Raw genomic sequence first — 14,339 nt, 5'->3', positions numbered from 1 at the left:
GTATGTGTCAGATAAGATGACAGAGGGTGCAGTAAAATTTAAGGTGAAATATTGATGCTGCTCATGGCAAAGACAGCCAATAACAGGGCATGTGTGGGGAAAGCAGCTGTGGGAGAGAATTGTGATTATGTTACACCCAATATCAAGTAGAACAGATCCATGCCTATATAAACAGTTAGGGCCTGGTTTAACTGATGTAATTTTGTCATCATATGGTTAGACACAGCATAATATTGACATTATGGCTTTCTTTTAGATTTTAGTTTTGGATTTCAGCTGGAGAGTATGATACTAGAGACTTGAAATCAGTATGACTCCTTCCCTAATTACTGATTAATCAAGAACTAAGGTTGCTTACATAAAGAGTCATGGGGAGAAGGAGGAAGTCTCATTAAGAACAAGAGGTTAAAAAAAAAAAAAAAGAAAAGAAAAAAAAAAGAGGAGGGGGACATTTAACAACTGGATGGATACAGAAAGAGAAGAAAAAGAGCCCATTTCCTAATAGCATGTTAGACTTGAATGTTAAATTTTGTATTCATGTCTAATTAAAAAATGATAAGAAAATGTTTTAATACTTGCAGATACCATGGGTGGGTTCTAGTTCAAAAGGAATAACAGAAAGTTCTTTCCCCCTTTTAACGACTTCAGGAATACATATACATGGTGTCATTCTGTCCCTTAGGTGCTCAAAAGGCACAGCAGCTGTTTCATAAATGTTGAATTGCCTTTTCTTTCAGCATACAAAAAAATCTACGCCATAAACGTAATGCTGTCTGAAAAATATTCGGTAAACCCAGAGAGTTGCTGGAAATGCTTCCTTCGATATTTAAACTCCTCTCTTAACAGGAGTTTCCCTGCAAAAACAGATGCTAACCAACAGTGTTTTTGCCATCAAGCTGAATGTGAATGCTTTGGTGCAGCATTTTCTTCTTTCCATGGAGACATTAGAGGGTACATTTCCCATCACTGAAAGAAAACTGCCACCTTGCTTCTCAATTCTTCGCTGTCAAATAACAAATAACTGCTATAATCCTCCGTAAAAGATTTATGCTCTGATGATGTTTGATTCTTTCCCTCTAATTTCTTTCTGTTAGATGCAGTTGAATGCCATTTACTGGTAAGTAAATTGTGTCATCACTTCACTGCAAACCACACCACTGCACACGTAAGCTGCCCAAACGTTTCTGTTTTGTTTTCCAATTTACAGAAATCCCTTCAGAGGGCTGTGGATTAACTAGCAGCATTTTTTAGTTCAGATCCTTAAACTCATTTTCTTTCCCTCTTTCTACTACTGTGCTCCCTTCCAGTGATGCTACTTCAGAAACAACTCAGAAGAGCTGCCAGTGTGGTCAGAAACACTGCCTTTTAGCTGCCACACTTTAGCTGCCATACTTTGCACGTTGACTTGGAAATCCAGCCAACTGGCCATTTTGTAGGGCTGCAGCAACAGGGCACTGCATTAGCAGAGGGGGTTGCTGGAGGACCATGGGTTGCCAGTTCCTCTAAAGGGGCAAACCACAGGCCCCATTGTCAAATCATCTCAAAACACAATGTGTGCCTTTCATTTTTTGGAGAGAGACAATAAGCTTTCACAGCCCTTTTACTTCCTTAAACTGCCCCATTTTTTCCAACAATAAAATTAGCTTCTTTGCTTAAATAAATGTTATAGCTCACAAAGCCTTGAAGCACAAATCAAACAAATAAGTCAACTGCAAAACAGCCTGAAAGGGGAATAAACCCAAGCACAAATGCAAAACCTCCTCAGGTCATGCAATGTTTTGATTAAAATGAGGGGAGATCACAAGTGAATAAAGGGAGTCAGGAAGGCAGCATCCCAGCGATGCCTGCTGGCGCTATGCCATTTAAGGCTCTATTAATATTCCCACTAGAAACTTTTGGTTTTCGGGGTTTATAACTTGAGTCATAGAGGCTTAGTCTCAGTCTCCAAAACCCGATCCCCAAGGTGGAATTACTGAGGCAAAGCTTTGCAAGGGTAGGGCATGCCTAGGTGTTTTGTTATCACAAGGCTGAATGCTCTGTATGACTTTTTCTCCAGCTCTGTCCCACATATATGCATGTACACAAGTCAGAAACCATACACAGACCTGAGGCAGGCCAGAGACTCCTTCTGCACATTACACAAAAGTCTTCTAAAACATCTTCTTGCTATGGTAGCACCCTCCAGCTGCTATGCCCCTGCTTACCTGTTAATGTCCAGGAATAAGCAGCACAACTTCTCACAATGCAGAGCCTCACCAGGGTCATACAAAGCTTGGTGGACGCTCAGCAGCCTTTCATCAATATGAAATGACACCACAAGCCACATAAACCCTCATTTTCATTCTTTTGCTAGCTAACTCTCTTTCAAACAGAGCATCTGAGCTTTGGTCACAGCAGCTTCCCTTGTTTTCCCCTCTAGCTGCTTCTATATGGAGTCCTTCCCTGGTGCATCTTCCTCATGAAGCATAAATAGCCCCTGATCTTCCCAGAAGCTTCTTCCAGAGTACCCACAGTCAGGGTCAGCTGCAATCAAACACACCTCATTTCTCCACAGAAAAGACGACAAAACCTCCTGCACCTGCAGCCAATTTCCCTCTTAAGGGGTGAACATACCCCACCCAACCACTGCAGGGACTTTCAGGGGCTCCAGGAGTTGCTCTTGGTTCTCAGGGACAAAAGAAATAAATCTCTCTACATAGTGCCAAAAATATGAACTCAAGCTCTACTGGCTGTTTTTTCAGGGCAGGCTTCTGACTTGGTGTCTGTTAGGGAAAAAAGGGAATATGCTTGCATGACCTATGGACAGGTTTGGATGTGCATGTACATCTGGAATTGTGGTCTCTGTACGCTTGCAGTATGCCCAAAGAAATGTAAATAAAATTTGGAATCAATGAAAAACTGCAAGCATGGCCAAAGAGGTTGGTACTGCATAATGCTGGATGCTTGGTGTTAATCCAGTGAGACACTATCTGTGTCCTTATTTTCCCATCTGATTAGACTCAGAAGAGCCACTGGAGCTACTTAAAGGCTCAAGTTTAGGCACGTACTTAAAATCACTGCTGAACAAGGGCCAAAATGTTCAGTACCATCTGCAGATACCCAAACTGCCTTGGGCAAAATGTTTCCCTTAATATAATCCAAGGTTTTGTTTGTTTGTTTTTAAGTTGTCTAACGGTTCAGATAGGAGAAAAATGTCCTTTAAATTAAGGAAATTAGCAACAAATGAGAGTGTTATTAAAAAATATGGTAATTATTAAAAATAGGGTAAGAGCTATGGGAGAGAACATATTGCAGTGAAATGGGGCCTTTAATGATACTGTGGTGAAGTGCTGCACATCCACTCTTTGCTGCCCCATCATCTAACCACAGCTTACACCACTCAGCAGTCTGCATGAGAGACAGCTGAGAAAGGATTTAGATAGTGACACCTTTATCACTGGAAATCTTGGCAGTTATAAACAAAACAATTAATTGCAGCAGTGAAAGCTTAAAATTAGCCCAGGAGTAAATTCTCTAAAATCTTAAAAGCTGACATCTGAAATTCCAGGGTACTGAATTTAATTCCTCAGCCAGAACATATGCAATAGTAGGAAAAGAAAAAGCGTGGATGGGTTTTTTGCTTCCTATCTCATTCCAGCCTGATACAGTGAGTTTCAGCAACAGTCTAGCTGTCAAGGTTATATCTGCACCATCATTCTGCAAATCCAAACTCACACCCACACAGCTCCACCATGTCTTCAGGACTCCATTTCAACATATCAAGGAAGCCAAGTCCCACAGTAACCTATTACTAATGTGGGTGATGAGTGTTAAATAATGAACCACTGCAGCAAAGAGGCAGATTTCACGTTCTTTGTTCGTGTCTCAGCATTTTTTTTTCATTATTACTATTTTTCTTTGGAAAAGGCATGAACAAAACTAAAAGGTTTCCCTAAGCAAATTAACCCACTGTTTTTGTGTACACTCTCTCTTTACAGATTTTCAATAGCTTTCATGAGCTGTGTACATTAGCTCTGCCATGCCTTCCTGTCGTTGCCTTTACACATAACGACAGCCATACTGAGTGGCTATTACAGTTATCTCACTTTCTGGAGAGGATGTGGATGTAATGATATGTTGCAATATGTGCAATGGAGTATTACAGCTAAATTCTCTTTGGAGTGATTGATGAACTATTTTGTAGCATGCCTGCTAAGACAGTTCAAGGCGAGGGGTACTTATCCTTCTGTGATTCCTTCTTTTCTTCCTCCTGAGGTGAACTTGGAGCTAAAAGGTAAGGGCTGGGTGGTGGAGGAATCACCTGAGACCCAGCAGAGAGAGGGAGCTGCTGCTGCTTAGTGCCTGAATCATGGTGGATGAGCACCTTTGAGTCATTGTAGAAACAAGCCTGTACATTAGCAGGCCTGATGCACAGATGTAGCAGCTGAATTCAGAAATGAAATGAAGTGACTGAATACAACCATCAACAAAAGATTTCTGAATACTCAATCAAACCCAAGTCCATTATGAGATTCTTCAAATAACCCAAGGACAGACCCAGATGCCGATATCTGGAGTGCTGCTCATGGCCATGGCAACAGCTCTACAATCCTGAACAAAGCCACTCATCTTTTCTGCCTTGGTTTCTTATTTGTGACATGCAAACAAGTTGAAAAGATCAGATCCTGTAGAGAAAAATATCTCAGCAAGGGCTGTATGGATGTAGCTTATAATTTTTACCAAGTAGCAGTTGGTGGTAGGATCACAAATATCTGCTACAATACCCCACCCCACTGCCTCAAGGGGATGCTGAGCAACTGCAAACCAGTTAAAGACATCATACGTGAGATGAGAGCAAGGGTCTGTTATCCCAGCACCCTCTCAGTTGCACTCACTGCACCCCAGATTTTTGCCGTCTTTCATTTGTCATCATTTCTCTGCCTCTCATTCTTGCACAATTGGAAGCTACCCGATGGCCTTCCTTTCTAGGAATGTATCAGCACAAATCTGATCAGGATGTGTACCAACAGCAGGTAATCATCCTTGTAACACGGATGCAAGTTTTAAGACACCAAGCGCCAAGGACAAACACTGCTGAGACTCACCAAGGTTGGAAGAGACCTCAAAGATCATGAAGTCCAACCCATCACCACAGACCTCCTGACTAAACCATGGCACCAAGTGCCATCCAATCCGCTCTTGAACACCTCCAGGGATGGTGACTCAACCACCTCCCTGGGCAGCCCATTCCAATGGCTAACAACTCTCTCTGTGAAGAGCTTTCTCCGACCTTACTTTAACCCATACTATATAAAAAAACAAACCAAAAAAGTAACATCCCAGGATTCTTCTTAAACTTGAAGAAAAAAATGAGAAATGTTATCAGTGAATTATCAGACTTCTGAAATGTCACACTGATACCTCCCAACCAGAGTGGGAGCAGTCACACTGCTGCCAATGGCTTCTGAGAATCTCATTTATATGTTGTGTGGGATATTAAAGATTGGTTCCCTTTCTTTCATGCAAGTGGGACCATATCTGATAGGAATTTATCACTTCCAAATCATATGCCATTTCATGATTTAGTGGGTTTTTATTATTTATGGTGGGTCTTTTTTTCCACTCATGTTACTATTCCCCAAGCATCCTGGAAAATGGCAGACTATCAAGGGCAGCGGTTTTAGCTGAATCGGGCAACAGGAGTCCTTGATGTTTGTCTGTAAAGTGTCAATCACCTTAAAATCCCAACCTCACTCGTGACGGTTCTCCTTGAGTTGCTAACAAGGCCTGGTAAAATGAAATTCTTCAGTAAACCAGCAACAAACTCAGAACCACAAAGCACCAAATTCCCCTTCAGCCTGGATTTGAATGCATAAATAAATAGGGGCTCTTGCATTTATTTCTGCTAGAAGATTGTATTATTCCATTCTGCAATTATGGAAAAATGCAGAGCACAGGCAAGATTTAGTGTCGGAGCTTTTGCTGCAAGACTTATGTCAGTAGAAAGGCATTTGTGCTCTTGGGAATCAAAGTGAGATTCACCCATTTGTGGCAGGTGTTTTAAGCACTCAGCCTAACAATCTACCCACGCATGGCACTACAGCAATTCAACGACAAAATTAAATCTCTGAATATTAAATTAATGATGGAAATCTAAAATATTAATATATTCTAATTGAATATTCTCCGATAAATTATCTAGGCATTCTCAGCAATTTGATTTTACTTTCATTTCTTAAGGAACTTTCAGCTGCATAAATACAGCTATTAAAGCAATTCAAAAAGGGAACATTTTCTGCTCAGACAAGAGAACTCTAAACACAAAGAATCTAAAAATTTCTTTCATATGATTGATTAAATCATAGAGCCCAAGACAGCTGAATCATTAAATGACTGCTTTCCTTCAGTCCCTCTGGCTTTAGCAAGGACAATATAAAATCCCTATGGGTCTGAATACAAGGAAATACAATATGTATAATTACAGTATAGGCTTGAATGCTGTTGTAAGAGAATTTCAAATGGCACATTTATGCTGTAGCTGCACTTTTCAATCCATAGTGCTGTGTGCGTGTGTGCATGCGAAGCCCACAACGCGCTGGGCATCTGCTTGCCTCGACCTAGATTCCCACATGGTATACACTGGTGTAGCCCCACCAGCTTTGGCAGAAACATGTGAATTTACATCAGGACCTGGCCTTCTGTTTCTGGGAAATGCTGGAGGTTAAAATGATGTCTTCGTACACCAGGGAAAACACAAAGAAGCGTAGTTTGAAGAATATATAGCTCAGGAACCTGGTTTTAAATGCACATTTGTAAGAAATTTCAGATGGACGTGGTGGGAAGGCAGCAATGTGTTGTATTTCCCTCTCTCCAGTCATTCCAAGCATGCCGAGTCCTGGTTTGGTAATGCTCAGAGAGGATAGGCCAATACCAGAGCCAAGACCGTGACAACACAAAGGCTTAATGAATCATTTTCCTGCTAATCTTTCTCTCTTTGGTGTCAGAGTGGTTTGTGGTGTGAAATTACAGTCAAGAGCCAAGAGCTGTTGCAATCTCCATCCTTTAACCAGCTTTCAGAGAAAGACTGTGCCTCTGAAGAGCCACACAACGTGAACAATGTCCAATTTCCTCTCCACCCTCTGGGACTGCTCCTTCTTATCTCTGTCTGACTGCCACAATAAAGACCAAATCGCCTAATTTCTGAATTTCAGCTGGTGATGCTCACAGGGGTACCACAGGCAAGATGTACTGAGAGCCAGAACTAGCAATTTTTTGTGGTTGGTAAGGCAAAAGAAACACCTGCTCCCATGAAGAACAAGGAAGATCTAGGACTATTTGTAATCAAGGCTGTCTGCATCTCTCTCAGGAAAAGTAAGGTCTGATGTCCTTTGGGAAGCATTTGCAAGGCCTTTTCTCAACAAACCTTCTCTCACTACAGACAGATGCCATCTGTCTTGCAGCTGGGAGTTAATGGATTCTGAACTGCCAATTTCACAGCAGTAAGCAACGTGGTTGATAGAGGAGGCATGAGGGATTTCCTACAATAAAACTATTTAACACAGCCCAAAGGTGCATGCTGAAATGGCCATGATGAGCAAAGGAAATGGCAATATTGAAGGCTGATGGTCCAAGCCAGTGGGGATTTTGCATCTCAGCCTCTCTCATGTGTTTAGACTTTTGGAGGACTGTCTGACTAGACCTATTTCCTGCACCAGGATGGGCTATGGCACACAAGCAGGCTGTGGAGCTCCTGTGAGTGCTATCAATTTTTTTCATATTAAGTATCTAATTACATTGTATAGCTTAACATGTGCTAAACCCACCCATGAGTCCACCATGGGGCTTTGTAGTGCATTAAGAAGAGCTCTCTGCTCCATTAACATGCACCATGCTGCACAAAACCCAACCAATCAACGACACCTCTGCTAAGGAGCAACGCAAGAGTCTTCAGGTATATTATATTCTGCCAACTTTCCAAACCACTTCAGGACTTTCTGATTAAATTTACATAAAATGCATCCTTCCCTCTTATTCCCTGTTATACACAATAGATTATTTCTAGTATCCTTGTGTCTGAGATTACCAGTGCTCAGATAGGAGAGCGCATGCTGTGCCTGTAGCACGCAATCAAGGCAGTTTGTAAGAACACCAAGGTTCTGTCTTGGTCATCTTCAATGGATTTTCATGGCCATGTAACAAGATTGAACAAGTTGTTTACTGTAAGAGATCTCATGGGCAAACATCACATTTTTTTCAGTTCCAAGTTTAATGAAAGCGAGCTGGAAAAATTGGGCTCTATGCAGATCAAGTCAGAGAGAGGCAGCTCCTAAGAGCTCTAGAAAGATCTTGAAGATAAAATTGGAAGGTTGGAGCATTGACAAAGGCAAATACAAACGCAGTAGGTGACAGAGAAGACCTTTATTTAAACATGGCATGACCAAAGGCTGGTCCTGCATGTGACTGTCAGTCTTTTAAATGAATCATTTTCATGCAGCCCAGTGAGATGGGCCAAGACTTCAGCCTTGAAAACTGACTCAAGATTCCTGTTAGGAAAAGCTAGAGAATTCTAGCTTCTGTGGATCCAAAACTGAGATAATTCTGAAGTTCAAAAGAGGATGAAATACAAGATTAGATAATTAGATAATAGATAATTAAGAATTAGCTACACATGTAGCTAAAAAGGATGAGTCAGTGAGAAAATAGATGGCACTCAGCAAGGGCACAACTATTTAATATATTATCTTAGTTGATCAGTGTGCCTGCATGAGTCATTTGCTTGGAGAAGGAGGGGGATTTCATGTTGTTTCTGTATTTTTAATAGGCATTTTTATGGACCTCGTAGTTATAATAATGAGAGTACCTGACAATTAGTAATGAAATTATCCTCACTACACTAAAATATTTCACAGCACGTAAAAGATTCCTAATACAGAGGTGGAAGTGAAGCACAGGGAAATTAAACCAAAGACTTTCATGAATGTTTGCAAAATAAATAAGCGTACATCAACGACATTTGATAGCTGTTTTCTCAGCTCAAAGACAAAGCCAAAATTTGCAATAAAAATGGTTTGTAGCTGAAACAAATCAGATGCTTATTTAAACTCTCTGAAGAACAGCTAAATCTTTTCAGCAGCCAACACTAATCAGAAGTTCCTATTATTATTTTTTTCTTTGTACACATTATTTTTCTGCAGTACATTGCCTAGTTGGTGTGGTTGATGCATCCGAACAGACACGGATGTTCCTTTGAAAGCAAAAAACCCTGTAATTAACAGAGGGTTGTTTTGGCAGGGATAATGTTGTGACGTCTTCCTTTTCTCTGCTTCTTTTTTTTTCTTCCTTTCTCTCTCTCTTTTTTTTTTTTTTCCCCCTAAAAACTTTTCCATTTAATATATTTTATCAGAATGAAATGGTTTAATGAGCAGAGAATGAGAGTTGATCCCAGCTGAACCAGAGAGGGCTGCATTCTGAAGTATGTGGCTCCCCATCAAGCTGAATTCACCTTTGCTATGATTTAAACTTCATTCAGCCACAACCTTGCTAAAAATACCGACAAGTAACTAATCAACTTCCATAAAATGGAATTTTTACCTTCACAATAGGAAGCAGGAGTAGGAGGGAACCCAAAAGATTTGCCTATGCATTTCAAATTAGTCTGACTTCTAAAAACGCAAACAGCAAGTGGTAGTAAGAAAATGTACTTCTGGTAGGGCTTTTTGGTTTTTTAATATTCAGATTTTTCATGCCATTCCTTCTTCTCCTTGGAGGTAACCAGAACCAAAGATAGCATAATGGGGGGACTGGTTTCCATTAGTTATACCTATCAAACGTAAGCTCAAGCAGGGCTCTTGGGACCAAAAAAAGTTCAGCATCCAGGAGCTAGGATTAGGTTTGAACGCATTATATATAGCAGCAGAGAAAACTGACAGACTTCCTTCTGTACAAATAGGATCTGAGCTGCAGATTCACATGTGCACTTCTAGCTCCAGTTTGTGAGCAGATGGACACAAAAATATTCAGCGCCCAGTGAGCAAAAGCATAGGAAATCAGATCAAAACTGTTACCTAGATCTAGGAGACAGCAGAATGCTCCAGGGCAATCTGAAGATTATGTGGATGGAAATAATCAGATAGTGCTGGTCTTTGAAGACATTGATTTGTTCTATTTGGGATAATTAGAGAGCAAAGTCTAACAGAGGAAGCTGCAACTCCTGCTAGGAATCACCCAAGCTTCACATTCAGGGGCCAGCAAATGGTCCAGATGTTGAAGATGACCAGAAACTCAACTCAAGCCTGAAAGATCAGGGGTCTCATGCTTAACCAAGCTGCACTCTTTGTACAATCTGCCCTGTCACTGTGAGAGAAAAGGGGAAAAGGAAAACAGCCTTTTGTGAGATAATTCTTTCTCTCCCACTCTATTATTTATTTCAATGTTTCCTCTAGCATCTCTATTTAAAAACTGCAATAAAACATATTGCTGAAAATCTGGGAGTTCTGTGTTTCCATCAGCTAGGTTATTTTATCAAGGTTACTGGTAGTTTAAGTGATGAATATCAATTCTTCTGTACCTATATAAAATGTATTATTTGTCACTTTCATTAATACTGGAATTTTGCATTCTGGAGTCCTCCTGTTTCATCTCCAGACTGTAGGGGGAAAAAGTGCCACAGAGATTTCAGTCCTTATAAATCAACAAATTTGCCATGGTAAGCTGGTGCCAAGTTGTCCTCTTGCTGTCTAGTCAAAGCTCAAAAGAAATCAGCAGGGAGTGGGACAGGACTCTGAAAGTACTCTGCTTATTTTCCACAGGAATTTAGGAATTAATACAAATCATTAATTGATTTAAGAAGATGTTTTTGACACATCAGATTACGCTCCTCTTCAGATACTTCTTAAACTTAGTAGGACAACAGATCAATGCATTGCTCTATATCCAGCACTGCTGAGCACACAAAGACTCCCTGGCTTCCCTTCCTGTTTTTTTCAGGGCAGACATAAAAACATTTGTGAACCTGCTACTCCTTAATTCCTTGCTGTAGTTCCCTAACTGCACAAAGACATGGCATCAACAATTACCCAATACCTGGTGAATTTGAAGCATACAGCTTCAGTCAACACATGAGTTACTGCAAAGTTCACCTCAGCTTATAAACGACCCAGCAAGCTTGTTTCCTCCTACCAGACATGGGCTGTGCAGAAAAGTATCAGCTAATCAGCGTGAAACTGCTAATGATGACAACTCATTTCAGTCCAGGCTCTGTTTCAAGTGGACTAGGTGAAATTCCTGAGAAGGGATGCCAATGACACACCGCTGTTGCTAAAACTAAGTTCTCAAATGTTATAATTGTTGCCATTTTCTTCCAAAGGAAAAGCTGAAAAAGCTGCCAGGATTTTTTTTTTTTTTTTTTTTTCAGCTAATCTTTCTACTGCTCCAAAAATTGAAACCAGCACCAGCAAGAGGAATAGCAACATGTATTTGTATTTTGCTAACACTTATCAACAGCAGTAGTATATCCACCAAATATGTCTGTCAAAGGCCCCTTTTCCCTTCTTTTTCTTCTCCTGTCAACCAATAATCATTACAGAAACCATATGGGCAAACTAGATCTCAGAGATCATCCTTGTAAAGAAAGAAACTAGCAACAGAGAGAGGATGAGGGATCCATCTGCAGTGGCGGCAGGCAGCCAACCTCCTCGGGCCTCACCATGCATCTGTACTTGGGCACTGCGAAGGGAGGGATGCAGCACCCCCTCAGTGCTGGGTGTCACCAAGCCCAGCTTTACACCTGCAGCTGCTTTCTGGATGAGAGTGTGGGCAAAATGCCATCTTGGCAGCAGTGCCAGTGTCTCTCGAGGGACTGGCTGGAAGGAGGCGATTAGGCTGTTGTTCAGCTGGGGGAGGAAAACTGGGGCAAGTTGCTTTGGAAAAGACGTGCTTCAGCAGCATGTAAAAGGCAACTTTCCTTGCACAAGAGAGGGAGAGCAGAGAGCATGTGCTTTGAGCCAGACTCAGAATCATTGACTGGTTTGGTTTGGAAGGGACCTTTAAAACTCATCTAGTCCAACTGCACCACAGTGAGCAGGGACATCTTCAACTACAGCAGGTTGCTCAGAGCCCCAGACAACCTGACCTGGAATGTTTCCAGGGATTGGGGCATCTGCCATCTCTCTGGGCAATCTGGGCCAGTATTCCATCACCTTCATAAAAAAACCCTTTTTCTTGTACCTAGTCTAAATCTCTCCTCTTCAAGTTTAAAACTATCACCTGTCCCTGCTAAAATCTGTCCCCATTTTAATTATTGGTGCCTGTCAGTACTGAAAGACCACAAGAAGGTCTCCCTGAAGCCTTCTCTTCTCCAGGCTGAACAATCTCAAATCCCAGCCTTTCTTCACAGCAGAGGTGTTCCAGCTTTTGGATCGTGTTTGTAGCCTCCCCTGGTCCTGCGCTAACAGGTTCATGCCCTTGTGCTGAGGACTCCAGAGCTGGATCCAGCGCTGGATGTGGTGTCTCATCAGAGTAGAGCAGATGCTATGAGCTAGGACCACACCTACTACTTCACTAGACTCACTGCAAGATTACCATTGTTGTTGTTATTACTATTGTTTCAGTTTCTTTTTCTGCTTACCCGAACCAGCTGCTGCGGAAAGGGCCCTCTGGAGTTCTCCGGCACGTTGATGGGGGGGATGACCCAGTCTCGCTTTTGCCGCCGCAGGCCGTTGGCACTCTGGTGCTGGCGCCATGGGAGCAGAGTGTCGCTTTGCTGCTGTCCCGGCTCTCCAGCCACCAGCTTCCTTCCTTTTGGCTGGTTTGGAAACAAGAAAGCGAAACCAGTTAGTTCCATCTTTGCTTCTCAGGACTTCTCCCAACAGCGGCGCTTCCCTGCGTGCAAATGGCCACGTGCAACTGTGAAAATCATTGTTATTAGCATGATATATTTCTGCATCACAAAGACACAATATGCTTTACTGGCAACTCTGCTGCCACTTCATTTTCACAAATATATGGAGCTGTCACTCTCAAATCAAGATGTCTCCTATAATATATCGCCTTCATTACACCAACTGCAGGAAGATTTAGCAGCACATTGGAGTAAAAAGCTTTCTGCAAATTTCTTACAGATGCAACCTACCAGAACACAATGAAAGAGAGACAATTCACAGCCTATGTCATGGGTCAGCCTTAGAGCACAGTTACCATGCTTCTTGGCGTTAGCAGGGTAGAGGTTTGTGGTTCTGCAGACATATCCCACCAAACCAAAATGACTACAACCAGAGGGAGAGTCAGCTCCTTGGCTGCAAAGGTGAAGTATTAGTTCAACTTCTTAGTGCTTCATGAGCTGGGTTTTGAACACAAGTCCCACATACACATCTCCCCACACAGCCCGGGAAGTATAACACATCTCAGGCAGTAAACATTATTTTCATTTTTTGAGGCACCTTTGAGTCCTTCTTTGTGATTTCTTTTCTTTTCTTTTCTTTTCTTTTCTTTTCTTTTCTTTTCTTTTCTTTTTAAATATGGATTCTGCTTGTAGCCTACTTTGGTGTTGGATACATTAAAATGCTGTGGCATGCAATGGTGGGCCCATGGTTAAGACTTAATGAATCTGGTTGATTATTATAAATGTTCTGCCTTACAGAATGATGAATCAATGAAATTTAGATCATAGAATCAGTCAGGGTTGGAAAGGACCACAAAGATCATCCAGTTCCAACCCCCCCGCTATGGGCAGGGATACCTCACACTAGATCAGGCTGGCCAGAGCCTCATCCAGCCTGGTCTTAAACACCTCCAGGGATGGGGCCTCAACCACCTCCCTGGACAACCCATTCCAGGGCTACACCACTCTCACGGTGAAGAACTTCTTCCTCACGTCCAGTCTGAATCTCCCTACCTCCAGCTTCATTCCATTTCCCCTAGTCCTATCACTACCTGATACCCTAGGAAGTCCCTCCCCAGATACTTAATACTCTGTGGCCTTCTAGGATGCTAGGCATTACTTCTGGGAAGTCTGCAGAAAAGATAGCTAGTAAAGACAACCTTTTTATTTCTTTTACAGACAGTAACTTGCACTTCCACCAAAAACATTTTAAAGTTTCATAAATCAGAAAGACTTCACCTGATATAAGATCCAGTGGGAAGGCTGTTCTCTGAGTTTTACAGTTTTCAGCTATTTTTCTCAAAAAACAACTCATTAAGAAAAAACCAATGCCCCAAACCCAAGAACAGAACAGGAAAAAAAATCCAAGGATTTTCTGAGACTCCTGCAATTTGAAGCCATGCTCACTTTTTGTCTTCCTCCAAACACACAAACTCAAACATCCTCAAAACATTTGCAAGCAGTTGTCTGTAGGCACTGGTTT

The 14,339-nt window shown here is 41.7% G+C and overlaps 1 protein-coding gene across 1 annotated transcript in view; it reads right to left on the bottom strand.

The window, feature by feature from the left end:
• The window catches only part of CDH4 (cadherin 4), a 467,294-nt gene that overhangs the window by 153,989 nt on the left and 298,966 nt on the right, over positions 1-14,339 (bottom strand). Inside the window, exon 4 of the mRNA XM_054173650.1 lies at positions 12,605-12,781. Coding sequence (XP_054029625.1) covers positions 12,605-12,781 — 177 coding nt within the window. The remainder of the gene's footprint in view (positions 1-12,604; positions 12,782-14,339) is intronic.

This window comes from Dryobates pubescens, chromosome 26, assembly GCF_014839835.1.
Source record: "Dryobates pubescens isolate bDryPub1 chromosome 26, bDryPub1.pri, whole genome shotgun sequence".
Lineage (NCBI taxonomy): Eukaryota > Metazoa > Chordata > Aves > Piciformes > Picidae > Dryobates > Dryobates pubescens.
This window is presented reverse-complemented; position numbering and strand designations above follow the sequence as displayed.